The 27,692-nt window shown below is 42.7% G+C and overlaps 1 protein-coding gene across 2 annotated transcripts; it reads right to left on the reverse strand.

The window, feature by feature from the left end:
- Positions 1-27,545, reverse strand: LOC148347019 (serine protease HTRA1B-like). Of its 2 annotated transcripts, none has more exons than XM_088322998.1 (11): positions 27,377-27,545; positions 24,197-24,814; positions 11,601-11,700; positions 11,407-11,521; positions 11,243-11,332; positions 8,889-9,083; positions 8,766-8,798; positions 7,069-7,183; positions 6,915-6,972; positions 5,002-5,097; positions 1-396 (listed from the first exon to the last, which is right to left on the reverse strand). In XM_088322998.1, exons 2-11 carry the CDS (start codon positions 24,741-24,743, stop codon positions 228-230), a joined length of 1,518 nt encoding a protein of 505 aa, XP_088179124.1. In that variant the 5' UTR covers positions 24,744-24,814; positions 27,377-27,545; the 3' UTR covers positions 1-227. The 2 variants fall into 2 exon arrangements, with proteins under 2 accessions (XP_088179124.1, XP_088179123.1); XM_088322997.1 differs by having other exon boundaries at positions 11,601-11,703.
- Positions 27,546-27,692: the final 147 nt, after the last annotated feature.

A 27,692-nucleotide genomic window follows, 5' to 3' on the forward strand; every position in this document is an offset into this window, starting at 1 on the left:
CTGTTTCGAAAATTTTTATAAAAATGGTCAAACACATAAAAATATATTCCCCCCCAAAAAGAGTCCACAAATCAAGTACAGTAAACCAGCAAGCACTTTGACACGAATGTTGCAAGCAGCTGGTCACGTGAGTCTGATGTGCATGTGACGCATTGTCTACTCTCGAGTCCGTTTAAGAGGTCCTTGAAGTTTGCAGTTGTTCCACCCGCAGCTCCCCTGCGGTGCTCTCAGGGCTCGACGTCGTCGGGCACCACAGTGACGATAACGTCCTCGTTTCCACGCCTCACCACGAGTCGCAGCGTGTTGTCGCGCCTGATGGCGGCGCTCACATCGCTCGAAGAGGCCACGCGCTCGCCATTGATGCTGATGATCACGTCACTTTCCCGCAGGCCAGCCCTAGACAGCAAAATTGCCGCAATTAAAATTGCATTAACACATTGCAAAAGTTTTGCATGAAATGTGCAAATTGTGAATCTGTATGTCTGGAATGACACCGCTATAAATAACGCCTTTAAGTAACGGCGTTATTTTTTCAATTGCGGGGTAATCTAACAAAATGTTTTTCGTCGTTACAACGCTGTACTGTTACTAACAGTCAAAAGCCAATGGCGCCGTGCACCCTTTTGCAGACCTTACGCAGTTTTCTGCTCTCTTCAGAGTTGATTACGTTACGTCTTTTCTGATTATGTCACCATTCAAAATAGCAACTACCATAATAGCTAGATAGCAATTACTATCTAACTATCTCTATCTATCTACCCTGATCCCTCGAGAGGGGTGACCGACAGCAAGACTAACACATACAAAAACAAAGAAGAAAAAAAAGGGAAAAAGGTGCAAAACACACACACCAAATTGGGGACCATGACCAACCCAAATGCCCAAACACCCAACAAGTTAAGCACCTCGGTACCCAAGTTGGTCATGCTTCGTCCCTCCAGATGAAACGGGACACGAGAAAGCAGCCATGCCACTCAGGTCAGGGTGGCACAACACACTCTTCTGTTCAACAGCAGAGCCCGACAGTTTTCACTGGTTTACCCCTGCCGCATCATACCGGTGCGGTGCCCATCCCTTAGAACGCGTCCAAACATCCCACTATCCTTTCACAACACCTTTCCACTCATTCGTATCACCAACAAGAGTCCCAGCTTCTATGTTTAGACCCCTTTCCTGCAGTGCACTCATAACACCATCCATCCACATCAATAACGATTACAAACATAGTATTTACAAATTTACTGAAAGAAAAGGCGAATAAGGACTGAGTCGCGAAAAATGTGAGCCACTTGTGCTGTTGACATTCGTGAATGCGACAGCAACCGACTCGTGTCGTTGGCGAATAAAACAGCTCTATGAGCCGGCTTCCAACCAATCAACAGCCGGTTCCCTCCAAGACGCCATATTTTCCTCTTGTGATTGGTCAACGTTCACTTTTGGGGGATTGTGTGTTGTTGACTAACTTGACTTTAAACATATATTATATATTACTTATATACCGCAGCCATATCCCCCTAGTGGGAGGTGGCTAGAGTCATTTCTGACTCTTTTTGGGAGATTGATACAGAGGAGGGGATTCCCAGCCCCCTCGCTCAACCCAACTGAGGTGTTGGGGGTCATTAGGTGACCAAACCCCCCAATTCCAACCCCTAATGCTGAACGCCAAGCAGGGTCTTAGGTATGACTCGGCCGAGGCTTGAACCATAACCTCCCAGTCTCGGGGCGGGCGCCATACCCCCAAGGCCAATTGTTTTGTTATTTATCTTTTTTTTTGTAGGTTTAAATTTTTTTTTTATTCTTTACATATATTTTTTTATATTTTATTCCCCTTGTTTTTCAGTGTAGATGTGTCTATTAAAATATGTTTAGTTTATTTTCTTCTTTCTTTCCCTTTTGTTATGGTAGTTTATTTTTCTTTTTTTCAAATTTTTTTTCATTCAATTTATTAAACTCACTTTATACTACTTAGTTAATTAATTATATTGTTGCCTGTATGTATTTATTGCACTTCAAGTGTAAGATAAATCTGTTGCTGGTGAGGAACAATAAATATTACAAGGTTTTATAATACAACTACCTATCTGTTCTTTAGACTTTTTAAGAACATTTTAAATTCTTTGACATCCATCCTTTCATTATCTGCACCGCTTATCCTCAGTAGGGCCGTAGAGGTGCTGGAGCCCATCCCAGCTATCGGGCAGTGGGCAGGGGACACCCTAAACCGGTTGCCAGCCAGTATCAGGGCACCCAGAGACAATTCACTCGCTCATTCACACCGAAGGACAATTTTGACCGGCCAAATAACCTAACATGCATGTTTTTGGAACGTGGGAGGAAACCGGAGTGCCCGGAGGAAACCCACGTGGAGAACATGCAAACTCCACACAGGAGTTTCGATCTCATAACCTCAGAATTGTGCCGCACACTCGCTAATCACTGCGCCACCGTGCTGCCCATTCTTTGACATACAACAACTTATTTCTAAAGCAACTGAAATAGTTACTTTCCCTGGTAATAAATTACTTTTACTAGTAATAGTAAATATTAGTAACTATTTACCTTTTTAAACTTGCCCAACACTGATGATAACAAATTGAAACCCAGACAAGGTACTGAATAGTTCTCATTTGAAATGCCGTATTTATTAGTGTGTAACGTGCACTAGTGAATAAGGCACACCTCTCATGTTTTAGCTCCAACTAAGCATTGTAGGTGACAATATGTACACTGTACGTTGTACATCTATGATTAAAGGGACAGTGTGTAATATTTAGTGCCTCCTAGAGGTACAAAAAACGTCCATCCAGTAAAAAACTTGAATACTAGTCAAAAATAAATAAACTATCATACCAATGTTATTTTTAATAAATTGCAGGTTGAGAAATGTGTATTTCTTTTACATAGTGGAATCCCTATCTCGAAGTCGCCGCCATGTTTGTCTTTTATCCTGTTGCTACGCAGTGCTTTTGACATTGGTTTTTGTGTTTATTAAATAATACACCGCCATCTAGTGGCCATATATTATACACTGGGGCTTTAAGGGCAGAGGGAGGCAGTAAAGCTAACACTACCTTGATTCAAATGCGAACGTTTGGAAATGGAAATACATAAGAAAGGGAAACAATTTAAAAAAAAATCTGATTTCTGTAGGAACATAATCACGACACAAACATATTTTTACAATATTGTTTGTAGTAAATAAATAATATTAATTACTTATGTGTGAATCCCCTTCCTGTTTTCATTTTAAAAAGGCTTGTAATTTTCATTGCGGCTGCAGCAATGTTTTTGTTATTGTGTTTAGTCTTTTGTGGCTCTCTTGACATGTCGGGTCGCCGATTCCTGCCTTAGCACCAAGATGGCATGCAATGAGCTCATCTTATGTTAAATAAAAGCACATTTCTCCACCCACGGGTATTTGAAAATGTGCATGCCTTGTTCGCTCATATATTTTTGCTTTTTTTTTTTTTAAACTAATATTTTTTGTTATATTTTTTGTTTACACACCAGCCCTTTAACAGAATCAGAATTACCTTAATTAGCATTATATTTGTGCAACAAAATTACGGTTGCACTCCAATTCGCAAAATATACAATGTCCTTCCATCCATTATCTGCACTGCTTTTCCTCAGTAGGGTCGCGGGGGTGGAGCCCATCTCAGCTATCTTTGGGCAGTAGGCAGGGGACACCCTGAACTGGTTGCCAGCCAGTCGCAGGGCACACAGGGACAGACAACTCATCCGCTCAGTCACTCCTACAATTAGGACCGGCCAATTAACCTGACATGCATGTTTTTTGGAATGTGGGAGGAAATCGGAGTGCCCGGAGAAAACCCACGCAAGCACAGGGAGAATATGCAAACTCCACTCAGGAAGTTTTGATCTCATGATCTTACAACTGTGCCCCACACGCGCTAAACACTGCGCCGCCATGGTGGCCAAATATAGAATATAAAGACTAATAAATAACACAACCAGGATATTGCATTTTGAATGAAATGAAATGAAATGATCTGCATTTATATAGCGCTTTTCAAGTCAATGACTTCCCAAAGCGCTTTACAATGTGCTCCACATTTCCCAATAGCGGCCTTGTATTGCAACCATGTAAGACGCTAACCTGCTTATTGGGGGTATTAGGGGTTCAGTGTCTTACCCAAGGACACTTCGACATGTAACACGGACGAGCCGGGATTCGAACTGGGACCTTGATCCCAAGACGAGCGCTCAACCTCCTGAGCTACTGCCGCCCCCATTCTGAACCAGAATATTGCACTTAAAACAGTTTCAAAGTCAACATGAAAACTAAAATACCTACCATTGCACAATGTTTTGGAAATTAAGTCAAAGTGTAGATAAAGTAAACATCCATCCATTATCTGCACCAATTATCCTCAATAGGGTTGCGGGGGGTGCTGGAGCCCATCCTAGCTATCTTCGGGCAGTGGGCAGGGAACACCCTCAACTGGTTGCCAGCCAGTCGCAGGGCACACAGGGACAGACAATTCACTCGCTCATTTACTCCTGTAGGGACAATTTGGACCGGCCAATTAACCTGAAATGCATGTTTTTGAAATGTGGGAGGAAACCGGAGTGCCTGGAGGAAACCCACGCAAGCACGGGGAGAACATGCAAACTCCACTCAGGAAGGTTTGATCCAATGACCTCAGAACTGTGCCGCACACACGCTAACCACTGCGCTCCTGTGCTGCCACCTCAAGTAAGTAATCAATACAATATAAAAACATTTAACTCCAAGAAAAATAAAACACTTGCTCTACAACAACTGTTTTAGAATTTAGGTCAAGAACATCTAAAATAAAACTTTATACTTTCATATCAAAGCAGGGGCCTCGAGCTATCTTTCCGTGGTCCCCGATTGGCTCCTGGGCTGCGAGGTTGAGATTCCTGATCTATCTACTCTGTCATGCTTGTTGTTCCCTTCAGCCAGTGTGCTATGTTTTAAAATAAGGTCCTGCAGAGCTTTCTCTGCACACTTACGCCTCTGCGGGTGTTCGTCTGAGGACTTCGATGATGTAAGCTCCTGAGGTGACGTCAGGGAAGTCCGGCTGCCTTTCTTTCAGCTCCCGAGCCAACCTGGAGGGATAGCCGTTTATAATCATTACTGTATTTCTTTTTACCTGCTGAGTTTATATGGGAGAAAAATTATCCTTAAGCAGGATTGACTCAGCAATGGATATTCCCGAACAAGAGTTTTCATATTTTGTCTTTGTACGAGCCACAGGCTTAAACAATGATAAAAAAGTGACCAATTCACATCCATTTTTTTTAGCATTTTAAGCCTTGCTCAAACCTGACGCCGTTCTAAGCTGAAAAGACTAGAATTGTCTTTACTATCATGAATATCAAAGTTGTAAAACATTTCAGGGAATAAGATTGGACATCGTTCTCCAGGGTAAAACCTCTAATAAAGACTTTGAAGAGGAAACAAATAAAAGACTATCTGTATCGTTTTTGTATGCATTGTATAGTACTTTTGCAGTTTTCACCATAAGGATTTAAAGCTTCAATTACATGGTCCATGTGGTCACGGTCTTTATTTAGTGGTTTAGCTTGGTGTCATATTGATGACACTACAGTTCCACATGTGTCACGGTTGTCCATTGCCCTCACTTGGCCCCGCCCGTTTGGCGCCAGCTGCAGCTCATTGCCCGATTGGCTTCCCTCCTTTTTAAACTCAGTGCTCTCATTCACTCCTTGTCAGTCCTTCAATGAGCCTCTGCACTTGCAAGACTTGTGTTTTGACTCTGTCCGCTATCCTGCTCGTGTATCCTGTGTCCGATATCGACCCCGCCTGTCTCGTCCTGTCCGGTATCTTGCTCCCGTCTCCAGTATCCAATATCCATCCCGCCTGTCTCATCCTGTCCGGTATCTCGCTCCACTCTCCAGTATCCGATAACGATCCCGCCTGTCTCGTCCTGTCCGGTACCTTGCTCCAGTCTCCAATATGTGGTATCGGTTCCGTCTGTCTCGTTCTGGCCGGTATTTTGCTCCAGTCTTCGGTATCCAGTATCAAGTATGTTTGTCTCATCCTGTCCGGTATCTTTCCCCAGTGTCCGGTATTGATCCCATCTGTCCCGTCCTGTATCGAGCCCATCTGTTCTGTCCTGCCTCGATCTTGTCTGTCTCTGACTTCTCTGTCTCAATTCTTTCGCCCAGTGATCGTCGCATCCCTGGCGTTTGTGTTCACGCGCATGACTGCCCCTTTCCCGTAAAATAAACCTTGTGTGAAAACGTTACACGTCTTGGTCCTCCGTCTGTGCTGGTTCTGACAACATGACTACACATTATATTTATGCTCATTATTATTATTAAAAATGCTATAATTGTTGTTGTTGTTATTGTTATTATTATTTCGAAAAAAGTACAGACATGTTTAATGACGCCCTTTTGGCCGGACTGTGAAAATAGTGCCAGACAATGAACCTGTCCTTGCTGACCACTGTGTTATATGAATGATGTTGACAAAAACATGCACAGTAGTGACCACTGTGTTTTGGAAAAGAGCACCTCGCTGTTTTCCTCTGTGCCACCACAAAGGAGAAATATGCTGCATCATATTTAAAGCTGCAGTGTTAAAATGTAGCGAAAAACTAACGTTTGGTAGACCAGAATTTCCGGTCATTGGTATTTGCGCCACGTGTTTTCTATTATCATGGCATTGCATTATTTGCTTTCTATTGGCCAGCAGAAAGTTGCCGCTTTTTGTTGTTTTGCATTGCTGTTAAAAAGCAACCGACGCTTTATTTACATTTGTCTCATATATCAACCTCTCTGTGATTATACATAGCGCAGATTCTTAATGACATGGTGGCGCAAAGTACAAATCACTTAGTGGTGTTTTTGAAACTTTCCCACCACGGAATTTGTGCATTTACGGGTGCGTGGCTTACGTTGGCGTGAGGCTCATCATCCTGATGCCGATGTACTTATTCTTGCCGCTGTTCTTTCCTTGGAGAGAGAAAAAAAACAATGAAGTGACAAGACAATGCAAAGATTTTTCGTCCAAAATAACAAAAACTGTTCTCTTGTCTTCCTTTTTGGTACCTTTGATCTGTCGGTCGTGTGACTCGGCCAGAAATTGTCGGATTTTGTCGGACGGGATCGCAAAAGAGATTCCTGCCGTCACCTTCAGCGTGTTGATGCCGATCACTTCGCCGTCCTGCAAGGCACGGGTGCACAAACTCAGGGTGGGCGGATCGATATTGATGTATGAATATTGATAATATCGATGCCGAGGGAGGACTTGGTTCAGATTTATACTCTTGTCTTGGGATCGGTAATGTCTTCCAATTTAAAGTATCACTATATTAAAGGTCAAATGTGTAATATTTGACCACTCGATAACACTGTGTTGTCTAGTATGAGCAAGGGCCAGTAATTCTTCATATTTTATCTGTGAGGATTCGGCAGGAGCAGGGAGAATTTTGGCTGACACGAATTTTCCAAATTTTGGGTCAGGTTTAGACTAAAGATCTAAAACAGGTGTCTCCAACATTTTTCAAGCTGAGAGCTACTTTTTGTCAAAGGGCACTTAGTTTAATACGCATTTCTAAAATAATAACTTGTTATTACTATGTCTTTACTATGTTATTACCAGGTTAATTATTGATATTAGGGTTGAATAGTTGGGTCATTGTTTTTTTATAGAAAATGTTTTTCTACTGGAAAATAACAATGACCCAGCACTGGTGAGCTATTTTTAGAACAGGTACGCAGGCAAATCAGCTATCCATAGGGGGGACCACTTTGGGGACCCTGTCATGATTACTGATGTGACTCAACTGTGCCTGCTCTTTTGGCGCCAACTGCCGTGGGTTCTGATTGGTTGTTTTTAGTATTTCAACCCAGTCCTGTCCGTCCCCTTTTGTCAGTACGTCTGCGAACCTCAGTGAACAATAGACAAGCCTTTTTCGACCCTGACTCCCACCTGTCCCGTTTTTTGCTCTCGTTTGTCCTCTCCTATTCTGGCTTACGACTCGCTTCCGACCCCGACCACGCCTTGCTCTCCCAGTCCCGGCTACCGACGCGCTCCTCCGTCCCTGACACTGCCATCGCTCGCAACGGAAGTTCCACTTCCGCGTTAGGAGCACCATCCGATTATAAGAGCGACTTGTCTCCTGCATCCAGCGAACACCAGATTGTGGGCACAGCCCTTTCTCTTTCCTCTAATAAAACTTGTGAGAAACGTAACGCAATTGGGTCCTGTTTACGTTCTGGTCTTGACAGACCCCTGCTCTAATACATAACCACATGCATTCAAATGGATTTTTTTTCTGAAAACTGCGATACAAACACATTTTGATTTGATTTTGATTTGATACATATTAACTTTCAAAATCGATCCAATCATGTTTACACTTTACATGTATTACTGACTTTATTTTCAAAATATAGTGCAATGTAAGGTATTTTAGTATACTTGTTGACATTATGATACAGTATTTGTATTCGTGTTACATAGCTGCTTTCTTGGATATACTGTAGCTCTGTAACAGTTGTAATAGAAATATTTTTATTTTATACGATTACATTTTGCAATGTTGTTATTTTTTTTAAATAATGAAACATGAAATGTTTGTGCTGTGTTTATTGTTTTTATGAACTCACTCAAGGTTTCATATTTTCACTGATCAGAACATTTCCAAGCAAAAAGTATCGGTACGGGAACGGTGCGATACTAACGTGTATTTACTTGGATCGGATCGATACCAAAATACTTGGGATGGCCCACTGTTACTCACCAAGTTGACAAGTGGCCCTCCTGAGTTGCCGTACTGCGGCCAAAAAAGAAAAACAGGGGAAACAAATGTCACTTAAGGTAAAAGTTGTTTGTTTGTATGGGTTTCGGAGGCGTTTCTGCTCACGTTAATGATGGCATCGGTCTGGATGTAGTCCATGTCGGAGTTGCGGAGGCCGAGTTCCTTGCCCTGGCGCTGCGTGGTGCTGACGATGCCGGTGGTGACCGTGTTTTGCAGTGAGAAGGGACTGCCAATGGCCACCACGAACTCTCCGGGCCGGAGTTCCGCCGAGCGGCCCAACAGCAAAACTGGCATCTTGCTCTGAAATGCCAACGTTGCAACATTTTCAATTTGGAACGCACATGTACAGTAATCACGCGGTTTACTTTTTGCGGTTTCTTCGCGGATTTTCATCTTTTATTATGTCCTGCATTCTGATTGGCTAAACAGTTGTCCCTTTTCTGCCTGTGCGTCAATAATGTTGTGGTCAAAGTCAATGGTTAACTACAGTTCCACTTCTCCAATTTATCAAATGAAAGCATTGTGCACTTTAAAGTAGAGATAGGAGAATATATTCACTTTTTGTTTCATAACAAAATGACCAGGAAAACCAAAATTACTTCTGATACCTAAACAACAATAATTAATAAATGATGTAGATAAAGGAGCAATATACCGGTAAAAACTAAAAATACAACATTTTTAAACCATTTACTTATTCAACGGCAGCACGGCGGTGCAGTTCATGTCATGGGAACCTGTCGTGGGTTCAAATCCAGCTCCAGACTTCCTGTGCGGAGTTTGTATGTTCTCCCCGTGCTTGCGTGGGTTTCCTCCGGGCACTCCGGTTTCCCCCCCACGTTCCAAAGACATGCATTTCAGGTGAATTGGCCGGTCCAAACTGTCCCTAGGTGTGAATGAGCGAGTGAGTTGTCTGTCCCCGTGTGCCCTGCGATTGGCTGGCAACCAGTTCAGGGTGTCCCCTGCCCACTGCCCGGAGATGGCTGGGATGGGCTCCAGCCCCCCCGCGACCCTAATGAGGATAAGCGGTACGGCTGATGAGATGAGATGAGATGAGACTTATTCAACTTGATCAGCACCACTGTTTTCTATGGACCCATTATTAAGGGCAGAAAAAGAAAATAAAACCAACAAAATCACAATAAAAGGAGATGTTGTGCCTCATAAACCCATTTGAGACGGTGCAGATTGACTGAATAAGAACATAAGGCAGGGATCATTGCTGTCTACTGTTAGGGAGTGTGATTGACACTAATTTTTCTTATTATTATACAAAGGCCCACAACCCACTGAAAAGAGGTCTACTACCCACTTTCGGGCCCAGATCCACCAGTTGAGAAACACTCTTCCAAGTTGTGCTTGTATGTAAAACAGCTTGACGAACCCATATTACACATGCCCAAATCCTTTTCAATTTCGAGTTTCTCTAAAAGCCGTTACGTCAGAAAATGCTCTGAAATCACAAGTTGTTTTTTATCGCCAACAAAGGTGGACTTCTCAACATGCTAAAGAAAGGTATACCACATTTTTGTTTTTCGAGCCGTCCATATGATGGCGAAAAAATATCATCGAAAATAAAATAGTAGTCTCCTAAAATAATTTCCACTCCTTTTTGGGATCAATGGAGCAATATAGCTGCAAGAAATCTATTAGGATTATAATTTGATCGATCTATTTTTTTACCTTGGATTAAATTTAAACTCCTCTGACCGAATCACTCAGTCTGTAATAATTTTATTTTTCATTTGACTTTTTTTCTTTTGTTCCACTAAAACTTCACCTAAGATTTGGTCTCTATTTATTACTCTTTATACCGCGGAATAAATTTTTAAATGACCCAAAGGAATATTTGATTTCTAAGCCATTTTAAGGGGGTCGGCTTTTATGTAAACGTTAATTTGTAACAAGACAACCTGGGAGCTTACTGAATTACTTTTTAAGTGAAAGGTGGGGTGTGTAGTTTGAGGTGTCCTTAAAAAGTTTAAAATTAAATTGTTTCTCAATTAAGTACGCGTTAACAATGTCCAACTGAGCTCAAAAAGCTTTTATTTATTTGTTTTTACCGCGCCTACTGCATTCATCTTACTTTAATCATTGGTGTTCCGGCCACACAGTGCAATAGGCTTAAGGAATGGAGGCTGGGAGGAGTTATTTCACGTTTGCGTTCGTTGTTTTCTTTAATTGTAGAAAATGGTGAAAGTAGGAAAAGGACTGTTTCAAATTAGTTCAAATGCCAACCTAACCCCCCATAAAGTTGAAAAAATTGTTTATTGCAGCCTGTCTAAGAAAGTTACCGAACTTGCAAACGCAACAAAACGAGACTGAGGCTGCAATGATGATTTCAGCCAGAGGATGGCGTCAGTAATTGGAATATTTTGAAGTAACTGTAACTAATAACTGTTTTAAGGTAACGGGCCCAACACCTGTGCCAATACAATATCATTTAATTATTGACCCACATGGACGTCGATTTTGATAAGAGCGATGTCGGCCTTCTCATCGACGTCCAGGATTTTTGCATCGAACGAAGCGCCGCTCTTCAGCTCCACCTGCGGGCACAATGTCAAAATTCAAATTTTGGTGGCCAGTCTGAAACTGTTTCGAAACCATTGTTGCCGCATACCTTGACTCGATGCTTATTGGCCACCACGTGGGCGTTTGTGACGATAAGTCCGTCCTCCGATACGACGAAACCCGAGCCGCTGGCAACGGCCAATTCTCGCTTGGAATAAACCATCCTGCGCATGGACAAAGATGGATCGTGACAAGACGTCGGGAACAGACGGCGCCCGAACCCCCCCGACTCTCCGGTCGTACTTGCGGTAAAGTTCAATGTGGACCACAGACGGAGCGATCTTCTCAACCACGTCAGCGATAAAGTTGTACTTGAAACGAAGACTGTCGGGGTTCATCAGACCTGCTGGAGTGCAAGAAAACAATTTTGCAGACAGATTTAGAGGCAGGGGTGATTTCACGGTGGTGCGAATATGTATTTAGTCAGCCACCAATTGCATACCTGTCTACCTCCACGGCTCCATGCCCTTACAAACTGTCGTATTTTCCCTTACAAAATACAAAATAATCTTACACCGTATTTTTTTTAACGTGTTTATTAATGTAGTTTAACATGTTATATTGTACATGTGTTTCGTTATATCATACATATTGTTTATTAACATTTTGTTGTGAGACACTGAATTGCTCGACATGAATGGGGTTTATTATAAAAAAAGTTAAAAATTTAAGTAGCTTGGACGTTCACTGTAGAAGGAAAAAATACATGCAAATATAATTAAGTAGAATTTTCTTATTCAATTATTAATTCATTTTCTGCATTAAATTATTGTTGGTTAATACTGATTAAAGGGATAACCACAAACCGGTCTTTTTTCATTTTCTCCTTTTATACTTCCTTTTTTTCTTAACTTCTTTATACAACAATAATGATTCGTGATATAAGTATATAAGTATATATAAGTGAACCGTTTGGGAGACGGCTCTCTTTAATGAGTTGAGCCGAAAAAGCCGGTTCTCCAAAAAGAGACGGACTTCCTTTCACTACACAACTCGAACTCGTTTGACTTGATTGATTTACCGTTTTGTGAAAGTCGGTGTATACCGGATGGTACGCTTAATTGACAAATTTTCCGTTTTTCCGTACAGATTATCTTGTACGTCGTACACGTCTTATAATGCATAATAAACGTACTTTGTACGGCAAAAACGTACAGGTTGACAGGTATGCAATTGTGCAAGTTCTACTTGAAAAGATTTGAGATGCCTGTAATTGTAAACATAGGTAAACATCAACCATAAGAGACAGAATGTGGAAAAATAACAGAAAATCACATTGTTTGATGTTTGAAGACATTATTTTAAAATTAGAGAGGAAAATAAGTATTTGGCACCAACAAACAAGCAAGATTTTGGCTCTCAAAGAGGTCTAACTTCTTCTAAAGAGGCTCCACTCGTTACCTGTTTTAACTCATTATCGGTGTAAAGGAAACCTGTCCACGGCCTTGGTCATTCACACTCTAAACTCCACTATGGCTGAGACGAAAGAAATGTCGAAGGACACCAGAGACAAAATAGTAAACGTGCACCATGCTGGGAAGACTGTATTTACGATAGGTAAAACGCAAGGTGTAAGGAAATCAACTCTGGGAGCAATTATTAGAAAATGGAAGATATACAAGTCCACTGATACTCTCCCTCAATCTGGGGTTCCATTCAAGATAACAAAAACAATGAGCAAAAGTCCTAGAACTACACAGAGGGGACCATAGTAAATGACTTACAGAGAGCTGGGACCCCCAGTAACAAATACATAATGCGCCGTCAGGGACTCAAATCCTGCACTGCCAGCTGATCCCCCTGCTGAAGCCAGTACACATCCAGGCCAGTCTGTGGTTTGTTAGAGAGCATTTGGATGATCCAGAAGGCGACTAGGAGAATGGGTTATGGTCAGACTAAAATAGAACATTTTGGTAGAAAAATTGTTTCTTGCGTTTGGAGGAGAATACTACATTGCATCTAAAGTACAACATATTCACTGTGAAGCATGTTAGGATATTGTCAGGACCATAACGGAAACAGGACCCAATCGCATAACGTCACTCACAAGTTTTATTGCGATAGAAAGAGGAAGGGCAGCGCCCGCAATCCGGTGCTCGCTAGACGCGGGAAGCAAGTCGCTCTCGCACTATGATTGTGATCCGAACACGGAAGTGGATCTTCCGTTGCGAGCGATTACGGTGTCAGGGACGGAAAATTGGTCGGTAGCCGGGACTGGGAGAGCAAAGCGTGGTCGGGGTCGGAAACTAGTCGTAAGCCAGGACAGGAATGTAAATGTAGTCGGGATCAAAATGGGTTGAAACGGGAGAGCAGACGTGGTCAGGATCAAAACAGGTCGTAGCCAGAGACAAACAGGAGCAAAAATAGGACAGGTGGGAGTCAGGGTCGAAAAAGGCTTGCCTTGTACACTCAGAGGTTCGCAGACCACCTGACAACAGGGGATTGACAGGACTGGGTTCAAATAGTGACAGGAAGCCAATCAGAAAACGCGGCAGTTGGCGCCAAATGAGCGGGCACAGGTGATTCACATTAGTAATCATGACAGATATGACACACCCCCTACGAGCAAAGGGACCCAACCCAGGTTTGAATTGGGCACAGGTCTGTCCAATAACCACGCAACTGTGCCCAATTATCCTGTAACTTTAAAAAAAACGTTTCGATCTGCACACGTTTGTTGGGTCATTGCCATTTTTCATTTTGTCTGCCAGTGTCACTTTGGTTTTCATTGCCATTTTTATACCCACCTTCATGTCAGGTTAGATTGTTTGAGACGTGCTTCGAATAAAGTGGGCTGAACGGTTTCAAGGCAGTGTGTCACGGTTGCCATGGCACCCAATTGGCCGTGCCCATGTGTGTCATGGTTGCCATGGTGCCCAATTGGCCCCACCCGTGTGGCGCCAGCTGTGGCATGTTGAGAGATTGGCTTTCTGTCTATATTAAGCTCAGCGCTCTCTTGCCTCCCTTGTCAGCCCGCAAGACGTGGGTTCTGACTCAGTCCTGCTTTCCTGTGGGATTTTCCTGTCCTGTATCGTTCTCGTTTGTTTTGTCCTGTTTAATTTCAATTTCCACTTTTGTTGCCGTCTATTTTTGTCCTGTTTATTATTTTCTCCAGTTTTCGTTCCCGTCTAGTTTCTCCTGTTAATTATCGATATCCTGATTCGTTATCCATCCTGTCTGTCCCTTCCTGTCCGGTATCGACCCCATCTGTCCGATATCAACTCGGGCAATTGGTATCGGTCTCGTCGGTCTCCGGCTTCCTGTCTTTCCACGCCAGACCGCTGCCTGACGTGCATGACTCCCCATTTCCCGTAAAATAAAAGGCTTGTGTGAGAACGTCACGCGATTGGGTCATGATCCTGTTCTGGTTCTTGACACAGTGGAGCATTTCCAACGCTGCGTTCTTCACATTTTTTTTGTCCTCATTTTATTTTTCAACTAGTGATTTTAATCACATTAAGTGTATTCTGTCCTTTATAAAGGAAAATAGTTTTAAAAATGCCATCAATTAGGGGGTGCTTAGGTTTAATTTGGGGATGCTTGAGCACCCCATAAAACAGGCTGGTTACACCCATGTTTTAAGGTGTTCCCAAATTTGTAACAAGTATGAGGGAACAGTACATGGTTTTTGAATAAAATCTTGTTCGTAAGTCTTGACTGACTCATTGATGCCGATTTATGGACCACACAAGTTAACTTCTTTATGTTATGGTACAAAGAAATAATTTCAATGTGAATGTACATTCCTATAACTATCTTTGAGAAGAAGAACCTTTTACAAGCCTTTAGAAACACATGGCGTTATGGTATGCTTTTTATTTTTATTTGAGCAGTAGGTAAGCCGTTTTCACTACCTATATATTTTATATGCATACCTTTATATTTTATATGCATACTTTTTCCTTCTTTTTCAGACAAAAACAAACAAAAGAAAATCTGCTGCTTTTTGTTTTTCGTATTGTGTCACGACCAGAACGGAATCAGGACCCAATCGCGTAACGTTTACACCAGTTTTATTGAAAGAAATAGGAAAGGTTGCGCCCACGATCCTGTGTTCGCTGGACGCGGGAAGCAAGTCGCTCTCGCACTTAGATTGTGATTCGAATACAGAAGTGGATCTTCCGTAGCGAGCGATGGCGGTGTCAGGGACGGAAAAGCACGTCGATAGCCGGGACAGGGAGAGCAAAAACGTGGTCGGGGTCGGAAACGAGTCATAAGCCAGGACGGGAGAGTACACGTAGTCGGGATCAAAAATGGGTTGTAAGCCGGGACGGGAAAGCAAAAACGTGGTCGGGATCAAAACAGGTCGTAGCCGGAGACAAACGGAAGCAAAAATGGGACAGGCGGGAGTCAGGGTAAAAAAAGGCTTGCCTTGTATCAACAGAGGTTCGCAGACGGACTGACACCAGGAGAGTGACAGGACTGGGTTTAAATAGGGACAGGGAGCCAATCAGAGCAGGCACAAGTGATTCACATCAGTAATCATGACAATTGTGCCTTATTTATTGCATGTTTGGACACACAAAAAGGCGTGTAAATTCATCTCTGCCGGATGTTGTGCATATAGCCTATGTGACAATAAACCTAAAGTTGAAGAACCCCAGTGACGGTGTAATCAAAGTTCCAATTCCTCTGAGCAGAAATAAGTAGTATCCAATTGCTGCTCACTGTTTCGCAACTGGCCTTACATGTTGTGTTAATGGGATCCGCCAGTTTGAAAGTCCTTCAAATGACCTCACAGCTCTGCGGCCAACAAGCTAGATGGGTCAACATTAAGACTAAGCTTATTGTGTCCCCTGGCACATGGAATATTTTGCAACATATTTGCATACTTGTGGTAAGAAACACTATACGTTCTGTGCCTAATTGAAACAAAAAATCTGTTTGGGAACACCTTTAAACACCTATTAGTGGAACATTGCCCGGCAATATCACATAGATAAACCCCCAAAAAATAACGCTAAAACAAACTTGTGGATGACAAAAGGACTACTTCAGGCATTGGCAACCTCTTTGAAGCTAAGGGCAACTTTTATTATGACTGTTTAGCGAGAAGGGCGACCAGTTTGATACGCATTTCTAAAATATAACGTTATTACTATGTTGTTAGTACTGTTATTAGTTGGTTGGGCGCCTTCACCACAAGGGTCGTAGGGGCACATTATCCTGTGATGTGTTTTGGGTAAGTACAGCCTGGTGGTGCCCATTCCTCTACAGGTCAACATACCGTATGTTTCAACCCGGTCTCGAACTAGGGACTTTTAAGGCGAATGTGCCAACCACTGCACTACAGAGGGGATGATATAGGCTCAGTCAACCACTAAACATCAAACCAGTTAGAAATCAAATATCTTAGAGAATCACAGTGACCCATAATATGTTCTCAGAACCAGTATGCGGGCTACTTGGGTCGTTTTTGGGGGCTACCAGGTGAACCCTGGACTAGTGAATGCATGGCAGAAAAAAAAACATTTATATAAAACCTTTTGGGAAGCAGACATTAGAATCTGAAGTTAAATGTTCAAAATACAAAAACAAATTGACAAGAATAATAAAAACCTGTAGGTAAGAGTATTACAAGGATCTCATAGAGAAGAACAAAAGTCACATGAAAAGTTTGTGAACGTAATAAGGTGAGTAGCGATGCGCGCTCCACGAACGAACCGGCTCTGTTAAGGCAATGAACGGGAGCCGGCTCCCTCAACAATACGAAGTCAACTCCCTTTGAGATTGGTCAAGATGCATTTTTTTAGGGATTCTGAGTTGTTGATAATTTGTTGACTTTAAATTTGTTGGGTATATAAAAAGTGGAAATTGTTTTGTATTTTATTTTATAAGGAATCTTGTGACAGACTTTTTTTTGCGCCACCCTCAAAGCTACTGTAGCTGTATTTCTTTCAGGCTCTCTCTCTCTTTCATTCTCTTTCTTTCATTCTGATTTCTCTAACTGTCTGTTTCACTCTCTTTTCTCTTTCTCTCTCTCTACATTTCTTTTTTGTCATTCTCTTTCTCTCTTCTCTTTCTCTGTCACTCTTTCTACCCCTTTTATCTCTCGGTCCTTTTCTTCTATTTTTCTATTGCTTTCTCTCCACCCATCTTTTTCTTTGTTTCTCTCTTCTTTCGCTTTCTCTCTCTTTTTCCATCTCTTTTATCATTATTTTTCTCTCTTTCTCCCTTCCTTTCTCCAATCCTCTTTTTCCCTTTCTCTCTTTCTTATCTCTAAGTTTCTTTTTATCTTTTTCATTCTTTCTCTTTAATCTACTGGTCCAGCACCCATGAGGGTTTTTTTCTAACATGTGGCCCCCGAGCTAAAATAAGTTTGACACCCCTGACTTAAAAACTTGCTTCTCTTAATGACATATTTGGAAATTTCTGGCGGGCCAGGTCAAATCATCAAACGAGCCGGATCCTGCCTGCGGGCTGTATGTTTGGCCTACATAAAAATCCATAAACACCAACTGACGAACATGAGGGTGTCAAGCCGAGGCCCCGGGGTGCCCCGAGAGCATTTTAGGGGTCACATTGACATACACTTGAATATTAGCGATCCATGTACAAAAAAACAAAAGGAGGGGAGTCAAGTTTTTCTTACATAAGCTCTGTGTTCGCTTACACTCCAGATGTGCTAAAACATCCACGACCGCTCCCAACAGCTGCGACCACTCAGTACATGTATGACTCCCAAAATGGAACACCGTCCAATTTTTTGACAAAACATTTGCTTCAAGCATTGGTGGGCCATCGGGGCTTGTAAGGGCTACTCTGCTTGGCTAAAAATGATTAGAATCATATGATTTTGATCACATGATAAATAATTCCAAATTGTCTGTCAAAGATTGTGTTGTATCACTAGGAGGCACAAGATACTACACACTGTCCCTTTAATGTTAAACAACTCCGAATCTCTGAAAAACCCACAAAATGTTATTTAGAAATATTGACTCTTCAGTGCAACAACACATACACAATTAAACACAAAATAAACTCAACTTTATTTAAAACCAGTTAGCCCTGAAAAAACACCTGAAATATATGTTATAATTCTAAACAATCTACAAAAAAAGACAAAACACAAAAAATTTGAACTACGGTAGTTTAAACTCAACAAAACTAAAGTCGACAAAGCAGAATCCCTAAAAAACATGGTTATTGAACAATCACAAGAATAAAAACATCTCTAAGACAACAGGCTCTTTGATCTCCTGTCATTCGCTTGCAAGAGCACTAAATTTCATCACTAAAGGCCTAGGTGGAAAATGCCAAGCTCACCACAAATTCTTATAATACCTTGATATCTACTGGTGATCACCTACATTTACGCAATTTCTACCTGTTGTGACATATATTGCCTTCATTTCCTCTTCTCATCATCTAGATTTAATTGAGTTTTAATACTCATCATCTCCTCAACATGATTTCTCTTAGTCACCACTCATATTTACTTAACCTCTACTGCTAATCTTCTACTGTTACTTCATTTTTACTCGTCATGAATTACAGTTTCAATATTTTTACAGTTCACGATTTACATTTGTTTAATTTCTACTGCTCATAATCTACAGTTTCCCAATTTATACTCACAAAGATTTTCTCAATATCTACTGGTCTATATTTCTGTCATGATTATTGATGTGACTCACCTGTGCCCGCTCATTTGGCCCAAACCTCCACGGGTTCTGATTGGCTCCCTGTCACTATTTGAACCGGGTCCCGTCAATCCCCTGTTGTCAGTCAGTCTTTAAACCTCAGTCTATACTAGGCAAGCCTTTTGTGACCCTGACTCCCACCTGTCCTGTTCTTGCTCCTGTCTGTCTCCGACTTACGACCTTTTTTTGTCACCGACAACGTCTACTTTCCCGTTCTGGATTACGACGCGTTTCCGACCCCGACCACGCCTTGCTCTCCCAGTCCCGGCTACCGACCCGTTTTTCCGTCCCTGACAACGCCATCGCTCGCTACGAAAGATCCACTGCTGTGTTCGGATCACAATCCGAGTATGAGAGCGACTTGCTCCCTGCGTCTAGCGAACACCAGATCGTGGGCGCAGCCCTTCCTCTTTCCTTCAATAAAACTTGTGAGAAACGTAACGCAATTGGGTCCTGTTTCCGTTCTGGTCTTGACAATTTTATGTTGACAATGTCTGTGTATTATTTGTTATTGCAACATCCATTGGAGCCTGGTTATCCTGGAAGGGGGATTACCTCATGTGCGGTCCCTTCTCAAGGTTTCTTCATTTTCCTCATGTTGAGGTTTTTGAGTTTTTCCTTGCCCTCATGTAGGTTTTAGATCAGGAGATGGTGTAATAATAGTCTGTAATAGTCTGTGGTCTGTGCAGCCCTTGGAGACACTTTGTGATTAAGGGCTATACAAATAAACATGACTTGACTTGACTTGACTTGACTTGACCTGATCACCACCTACATTTAAATGATATCTCTGAGTCACTACTTGCATCTTCTTATTTTGACGACTCTTCACCAATTTTTACCCGTAAGTTCCAGACTACAAACGTTTTAAACACTGCGGCTTTAAACACGGTTTTGCTTAATCTTTATTTTTTTGTGTCGGCATAGAGAATAACAGCCAGCTGCTCTTTTCCACAACCGCATTGACCTCTGAACACATTTATGAAGCAGGAGTCGAAGTTTTTGACCCCAAAAAAATCATAAAACACATAACAGAAGTTTAACAGTACTTCATTGAATATGTACCACGTATTCACAATATTTAAACTTTTTCACTCTCAAATTAAGTCTAGATTTTATACATCCAATTTGAACAACATTGGAAGTTATCCACAAAAACCCTACATAGTCTTTCTGTATCATTGGCTTAAGTGTCAGCTGTCAGTGTCACTGAAGTTTCCTTTAATCCTCGAGGATCGATAACAAGCTAATGCAATTTGGTTCATTACTGCGGCAACCATCAATAACAACAACAGATAAAGACACGTCTGTTTTGCAATCTGGCACTATTCTCCGCAGAATGGTTGTCTATAAAAATAGGACTTCCATTTTACGCGACATAGCCCTCATTCGGCGCAGTAGTAAATATGTAAATATGTGCTTGTCTTCATAATCGCCATCTTGAATGGTCACATGATCTGTAGACACCTGACATAAACAAACCGGGGGAGGATTGAAAAGGAACACAGCGGGCGGCAGAAGCTCAGAAGGTAAAGCACTAGTCTTTGTCAGGACCAGAACGGAGACAGGACCCACTTGCTTTGGGTTTCTCACAAGTTTTATTGGAAGAAAGAGAAAGGGTTGCGCCCACGATCCGGTGATTGCTGGACGCGGGAAGTAGGTCGCTCTGAACGATCTTCCGTGGCGTGCGATTGTGGTGTTGGGAACGGAAAAACGGGTCAGTAGCCGGGAGAGCAAAAACGTGGTTGGGGTCGGAAGCGAGTCGTGAACCAGGAAATGAGAGTAGACGTGGTCGGGGACAAAAAGAGGTCGAAAGCCGGGACGGAAGAGTAGACGTGGTCAGGATATAAACCGGTCGAAGCCGGGGAACAGACAGGAGCAAAAACAGGTGGGAGTCAGGATCGAAAAAGGTTTGCCTAGTGTTAACTGAGGTTCGCAGACGGACTGACAAAGGGGACAGACAGGACTGGGTTCAAATACTGATCGGGAGCCAATCAGAGTCCGAGGCAGTTGGCGCCAAAGGAGAGGGCACTGGTGATTCCCATCAGTAATCATGACAGCCTTGAGATCAAGAAGTTGCAGGTTCGATTCCAGGCTCCTCCTTGGACAAGACACTGAATACCTAATGCCCCAGATAAGCAGGCGGTTACCTTGGATGGTTGATGCTTCTATCGATTTGTGAGTGTGAGTGAATAGGGAAGTGTAAAGCCCGTTGTAAAGCGCTTTGGAAGATATTCAGTGAAAAGCGCTATATAAATGCAGACCATTTGATGTTTACCATTTAAAATGGCATCAGGTGTGCCGTTTTACAGCTAAAGGCGTCGAGGCTGGGCCGATAATATAAGAAATTAATGTGAGCTAATTTATATTCATGGATGCTTAAAATCCAGTGTGGCTGTTACAAAGAAAATTTGAGATTTCCCTCTTACAGTTGAGAATGCGGCTTTTAATCAGTTATGGTCTTCGTTCCGGGATTTACAGTAATCAATTCCTATTGCTCTTACTGGGTCTCCATATACCTTGACTCAATGTTTACAGATTCTAATTCTCAAGTTAAAATGCTGCCGGGTGTTTAAAAAACCGGCAGTATGCCCTGACTCATAACCAACAGAGTACACTAAAAGTAGGTCAAGTAAGGGCGTGACCTTCCACACAGACCTGGGCACTCTGGTCCTAGGCGGCAGCTAGACCTGCATGAGTTTCTCTTCTGTGACTAAAGTGATACAAATTATCTGTTTGTTAAGCAAGCTAGCAGGAGCGATTAGAATCACCCGTACTGGAGCAGAGAAACCGCAAAAATCATGCAGGACATGTGCCCTCAAGGAGCGGAGTTCCCAGGTCTATTCAAACAGTTGAATCTGAGACCCTCTTTCCTTGTAGCAAGGCCAATCCAACAACCATCATCAAAAACGGTCTCGTTATCTGATCCCGTATCTGGGGTTGGACGAGCCTGGACTGGGAAGGATTCCTGAGACTAGTGAGTCACAGCGCAACCGTTGCCGTGTTGACAGCGTATACCGGCTTGTCTGCACAAGGAGCCGGAAAGAAAAACATTTGGAGTCGCTCAGATTTGGGTTAAATAACGTCTGACCCACATTCAACCGCTGGACCAATCGTCTGCCAGAGATGAGTCACGGCACAAAACGCGTTCCAGACCCACTTCCAGGACCTTATGGTTCTGTACAGCGAGTCCACAAAACCACAAACTGTCCTGATACACTTCCAAGTAAATTTTGCAGAGGAAGAGGTTTTTTTCTGATGCAGGGTTGTGAATCGTATAAGTCAGGGTTAGGCAACTGCTTTAAGTCGCAGGCCGCATTGGGTTTAAAAATGTGCTCAAGGGGCCGATCCTGGAGACCTATCCAGTGTTTCTCATTTTTTAATTAATATACATGCAGTTACCTACATGTTATATTTCTTTACAGTTGTTTAAAAAGATTTGTCTCATCAAATTGGTTTGAAAACACTCCCAATAAAGCAAAAATAACATTAAGTCCCTGCATTTTATTTGATATTTAGTTAAGTAGTATCACTGTATTGTTTCTGGAGGGCCTAACATGCGGAAGGTCCTCGTTTCGAGATCGGGTGGAAGCATTTGTTGGCCTGGATAGGGATGGGCATCACCAGGCTGTACTTACCCAAGACACACCACAGGAGATGGTGACCGTACGACAATAGAGGTTAAGGGATCCAACCAACCAAGTCTCACTGTAGTTGAATTTTTTTTAGTTCTTTTGTGATATTTCTGTGGTCGGAATTTTGAAGTATTTTTGTAATATTTTTGTAGTTGGCCTGGAAAGGGATGGGCGCCACCAGGCTGTATTTGCCTCAGACACACCCCAGGAAATGGTACCGCTACGTCCATAGTGGTCAAGGGACCCAAACAACCAAGTCTCACTGTAGTTGAATTTTTTTTTAGTTCTTTTGTAGTATTTCTGCAGTCGGATTTTTTTAGTATTTTTGCACTTTTATTTTTTTAGTATTTTTGCAATATTTTTGGAGTTTGTCTGGGGAGGGCTGCGTACCACCTGGCTTTTCTCGCACAAGACACACCTCAGAAAAGGGTGCTTCTATAACCCTAGTTGTTAAGGGATTCAACCAACCAATCAACCAACATTTCCATGTAGACTTTTTGTAGTATATCTGTATTATTATTGTATCATTACTGTAGTTGTATTTTTGTAGTATTTGTGTCATAGAATTTTTTTTGTAGTTTTTATGTAGTATTCCATTCGAGATATATCTATAGTAGTATACATAGGGAAAGGCTTCAGATTTCATCTCATCAAATTTTTACTTACGGTACCACGTTGTACATCGTTTTGGCTGAACTCTTTCCCATAACGCTCTATTAGAACGGTGTATAAGGAGGCACTGAGGGAAGATAGTGAGATTAAGAGAAAAAATCTAAAATCTTTTCGTTTGTCATCAACGACCCTGGTGGCCTAGCGGTTAGAAATCAGCACTCTCATCGCAATCTGGGCTCAATTCCCTGATACATCCAAGGCTGAGCAGATGTTATCAGCAGTGTTTGTCATTGCTCGACTGCGGTGATATACTTCTGCAAAACGTTGAATATTTTGGGGGGGTAAAACAAAATGCGTGTATACACACATAAATACGGTATAAGCAAAAAAAAGACAATTTTGATTTCTTTCCATTTGGCACAGTTCCAAACGACCCACAGCCTAGTGGTTGTCGACCGCTGGTCTAATGCAAAAAACGCATACCTGTCAACCGTACAAAGTACGTTTTTATGCATTTTAAGACAAGTACAACGTACAAGGAAATCTGTACGGAAAAAAGCAAATTCGTCAATGATGGGTACCATCCGGTATACACCGACTATCACGAAACGGCAAATCAATCAAGTCAAAGGAGTTCACCGTGGAAACCTCTATCTCTGTATCGTTTTTTTGGGGTTGCAAACGAAGCGAGCGGTTTGATACTACTGTGCGCATGCGACTGCCGCCTGGGGATTTCCCATCATCCATCATTCCGGAAAATAAAAAAAATAAAAAATGGTGTACGATTATTTTGTATTTTGTTCGGGAAAATACAACAGTTTGTATGGGCATGGACCCGTGGATGTTGACAGGTATGAAAACGGTAGTGTTTGAAAATATTAGATATTTTAGCGTTTTTTCATTCATATGTAGCCGACGCAGACCGTACGTCATCTCAGAAACTCACCGTAGCCGCAAGCGCCTTTCTGGATAAGGATGACAGGCGGTGTACCAGCTTGGACAGCCCGGGCGCCCTTGAACCGCAGTCGGCACACGTTGGCGTAAGTGACGCCGTCGCTGCCGCACACTGGTTCGGTGCTAGAACACGCACAAGTTCCTTCCGTGGCTCTTCGTCGCACGGTGCTGGTGGGGGCCAAACCGTCGCTGGGCGCAAGACACGACAGACCCTCTGCGCAACGGCGCTCGTCCCCGCTGCACAGCTCGCCTTCGCCGGCCCCACACGTCGGGCAGCAGTCGCACGCATCCAGCGCCACGCCGGCTGGGCACTCGGCCGGCGAAGGCGGTGGTGGGCACCGTGACGGTTCGCACGTCTTTGGGCAGTTGGCTGCGGAGCGCTTCGAGATCGACGAGGCTTCAGCGGTGGCCAGTAGCGCACAAAGGAGCAAGAGAGCGATCATCTTGGAAGTGAATTGAGGATGTTCGGCAAACTTTTGACAGCTGAGTGATGTTGGACTGTCCCGTGCGCTTATAAAAGAGTAAACATAGCGTCTCATTGGCTGCTGCTTTGGATGTCTTCACTAAGGGAGGAGCCAGGGACGACTTTGCATTTCAGTGGGCTTCAGCGCTGCGAAATTGAACAAAGAAACAGACAAAGAAACAAACAAACAGAGAAATTAACAAACAAAGAAATAAAGAAACAACCGAACAAAGAAACAAAGAACAGGGCGAATTTAGGTCCAAAGCTTTCGGGTTCCTGAGCACCCAAATTATCTACCTGGCTTCATTTCATTTCAAGTCAGGGGCGTTACAAGAGGGGGGCATGGGTGGGCAGTGCCCACTCAGAGAAATGCTATTCCCACCCGCAGAAAAGTGGACGTAGGAAAAAAAGAACAAAAAAGTAAAAGGGAAAATAAGGAACAGAAGAAGAAAAAAAGCAGAAAGCATTATTAAATAGCTAGAAAAAAAGAAACAAAATAAAATGCCAAAGACACCAGAGACAAAATTGTACACCTCCACAAGGCTGGAAAGGGCTACGGAGCAATTGCTAAGAAGCTTGGTAAAAGAAGGTCCATTGTTGGAACAGTCATTAGAAAATGGAAGAAGCTAGACATGATGGTCAATCTCAATCGTAATCGAGCCCCATGCATGATATCACCTCGTGGGGTCTCAATGATTCCAAGAAAGGGGAGGAATGAGCCCGGAACTACACGACAGGAGTTGGTCAATGACCTGAGTAGAGCTGGGACCACAGTGACCAAGTTTACTGTAGGTAATACACTAAGACGTCAGGATTTGAAATCATGCATTGCACGAAAGGTTCCCCTGCTTAAACCAGCACATGTCAAGATGCCCGTCTTAAGTTTGCATATGACCATTTGGATGATACAGAAGAGTCATGTGAGAAAGTTTTGTGGTCAGATGAGACCGAAATAGAACTTTTTGGTCATGATTCTACCAAGCGTGTTTGGAGGAAGAACAATGAATAGTACGATCCGATCAACACCATCCCTATTGCGAAGAATGGGGGTGGTAGCATCATGCTTTGGGGGTGTTTTTCTGCACATGGGACAGGACGAGTGCACTGCATTAAAGAGAGGATGACTGGGGCCTTGTATCGTAAGATTTTGAGGAACAACCTACTCCCTAAATCAGAGCATTGAAGATAGGTCGTGGGTGGGTCTTCCAACACGACAACGACCCGATGCACACAGCCAGGAAAACTATGAAGCGGCTCCGGAAGAAGCCTATCAAGGTTCTAGCATGGCCCGGCCTGTCTCCAGACCTGAACCCAATTGAAAATCTTTGGAGGGAGCTGAAACTCAGCGTTTCTCAGGGACAGCCAAGAAACCTGACTGATCTATGTGGAGGAGTGGGCCCAGATCCCTCCTGCAGTGTGTCCAATCCTGGTAAAAGACTACAGGAAACGTTTGACCTCTGTAATAGCAAACTAAACTACTGTACCAATTATCAACATCCATTTTCCACGATCCCATCTATATTTTGTACTTTTTTTGATCATTTCTAATTGTGTATACCCCATAACAATATTTGTACGCAGATTTTTTTCTTTAATATACTGAATTTTTTGTTACACCAATGATTTCTTGTCGATTTCGGGTTGAATCTGGATCGTCTTTGTTGGGAAAAAGCTGACACCAATGAAACTGCATTTTCTCACATGCATATCATTTAATGGAAATTACTTTTTTTTGTGAGATTGTAAAAAAATGTTTTCTCCCTTGAAAATATGATGGGCGTTAGCAGATATTTCATTAAAACATGTACAGTCTGACCTACATCTCAACTGAAGGATGAAATGGAGTGTAGAAAAAAACAATTACCATTTTTTTCATTGAAAAACGAGTATATGTTTTATAAAAGCTAGCATTATAGAATGCAATTATTTTTGTTTAGTAACACATTACAAAAACACTTGTTTAACTGTATTTGCGCAATCCTGCTGCACACACTCTGGCACACGTTTATGAGCTCAGTCAGTGCAAGTGAACATGTTTTATGAGTCAGCAACGCGTCGTTTGCCAAGACAACACCCTGTTTTTGCGTGAGTTGATGTCGTTTCACTTCCAGGCCGCCAGTTGTCATGAGCGGTCACCGAATTGTCATAAGAAAATGAACTGTTTGGCAGTGGAGCAGGCCAAACTGCACAATTCCAGTAAATTGCAAATTATGGGTGGAAATGGCCCAAATGTTGTGTGCCAACATAAGGACAACAAGCAGAATGGGTCACCGTTGCCGGGCATTCTCCTTGGACGAGGTTGTTGGGGTAGTTAGTGAGCCCAGCCAAAAGTGACTCTTACTCAATAAAAGCCGGATTTCCCTTCACTAACCGCTTGTCCAAAAAGAAGCCGACGTAACTAACTCGCGAGCCAGACAACCCCTCTTGCCTGGCCCTCGTATCCCTCCGCGTTCCAATAACAACTTGCAGAAGTATGGCTTCACATTCCGCTGTGAAAGAACCGCCGCCAGGCTACAAAAAAAAACACCAACGAGCGCACCGGCTCGTTGCAATGGCCGATTGTAATGCACACGTTTCAGCAAACCACAGGTCGGATGTCCGGGCCGCGTGATATGATTCAAATAGTAGCCGTAGCCAGATGTGCCAGGCACCAAAGACACAGACTCAGACCAGGATGTGACGGGACAAGATTTGTTGAAATTATGATACCAGGTGTAATCGTGAAAAGTGAATTCAAAGTCCAAAGGAAGCCTCCTGGGATCTGACGAAAGGGGTGGTAAACGTGTGGGGCTGGAGACACTGGTCTTCGGTTGTCTCAAGCAGCAAGGCTGCAGTGGTATATTGTGATCCTCCCCACCTGTGAGGTGGAAGGTTGGTCCTGTAGTGAAGAGAATAAACAGGGATCACTTTCTTGGCTCGGGTTTGGCATAACACCATGTTTATACATACCGGTATATATAAATTGTTTTATTTATTGGGGTTGCCTTGACACAAAACCTACCTTAAGACACTCATGGAGGCCCAA

The sequence above is a fragment of the Urocampus carinirostris genome, chromosome 19, assembly GCF_059441175.1.
Source record: "Urocampus carinirostris isolate Australia breed hairy pipefish chromosome 19, RoL_Ucar_1.0, whole genome shotgun sequence".
NCBI classification, from domain to species: domain Eukaryota; kingdom Metazoa; phylum Chordata; class Actinopteri; order Syngnathiformes; family Syngnathidae; genus Urocampus; species Urocampus carinirostris.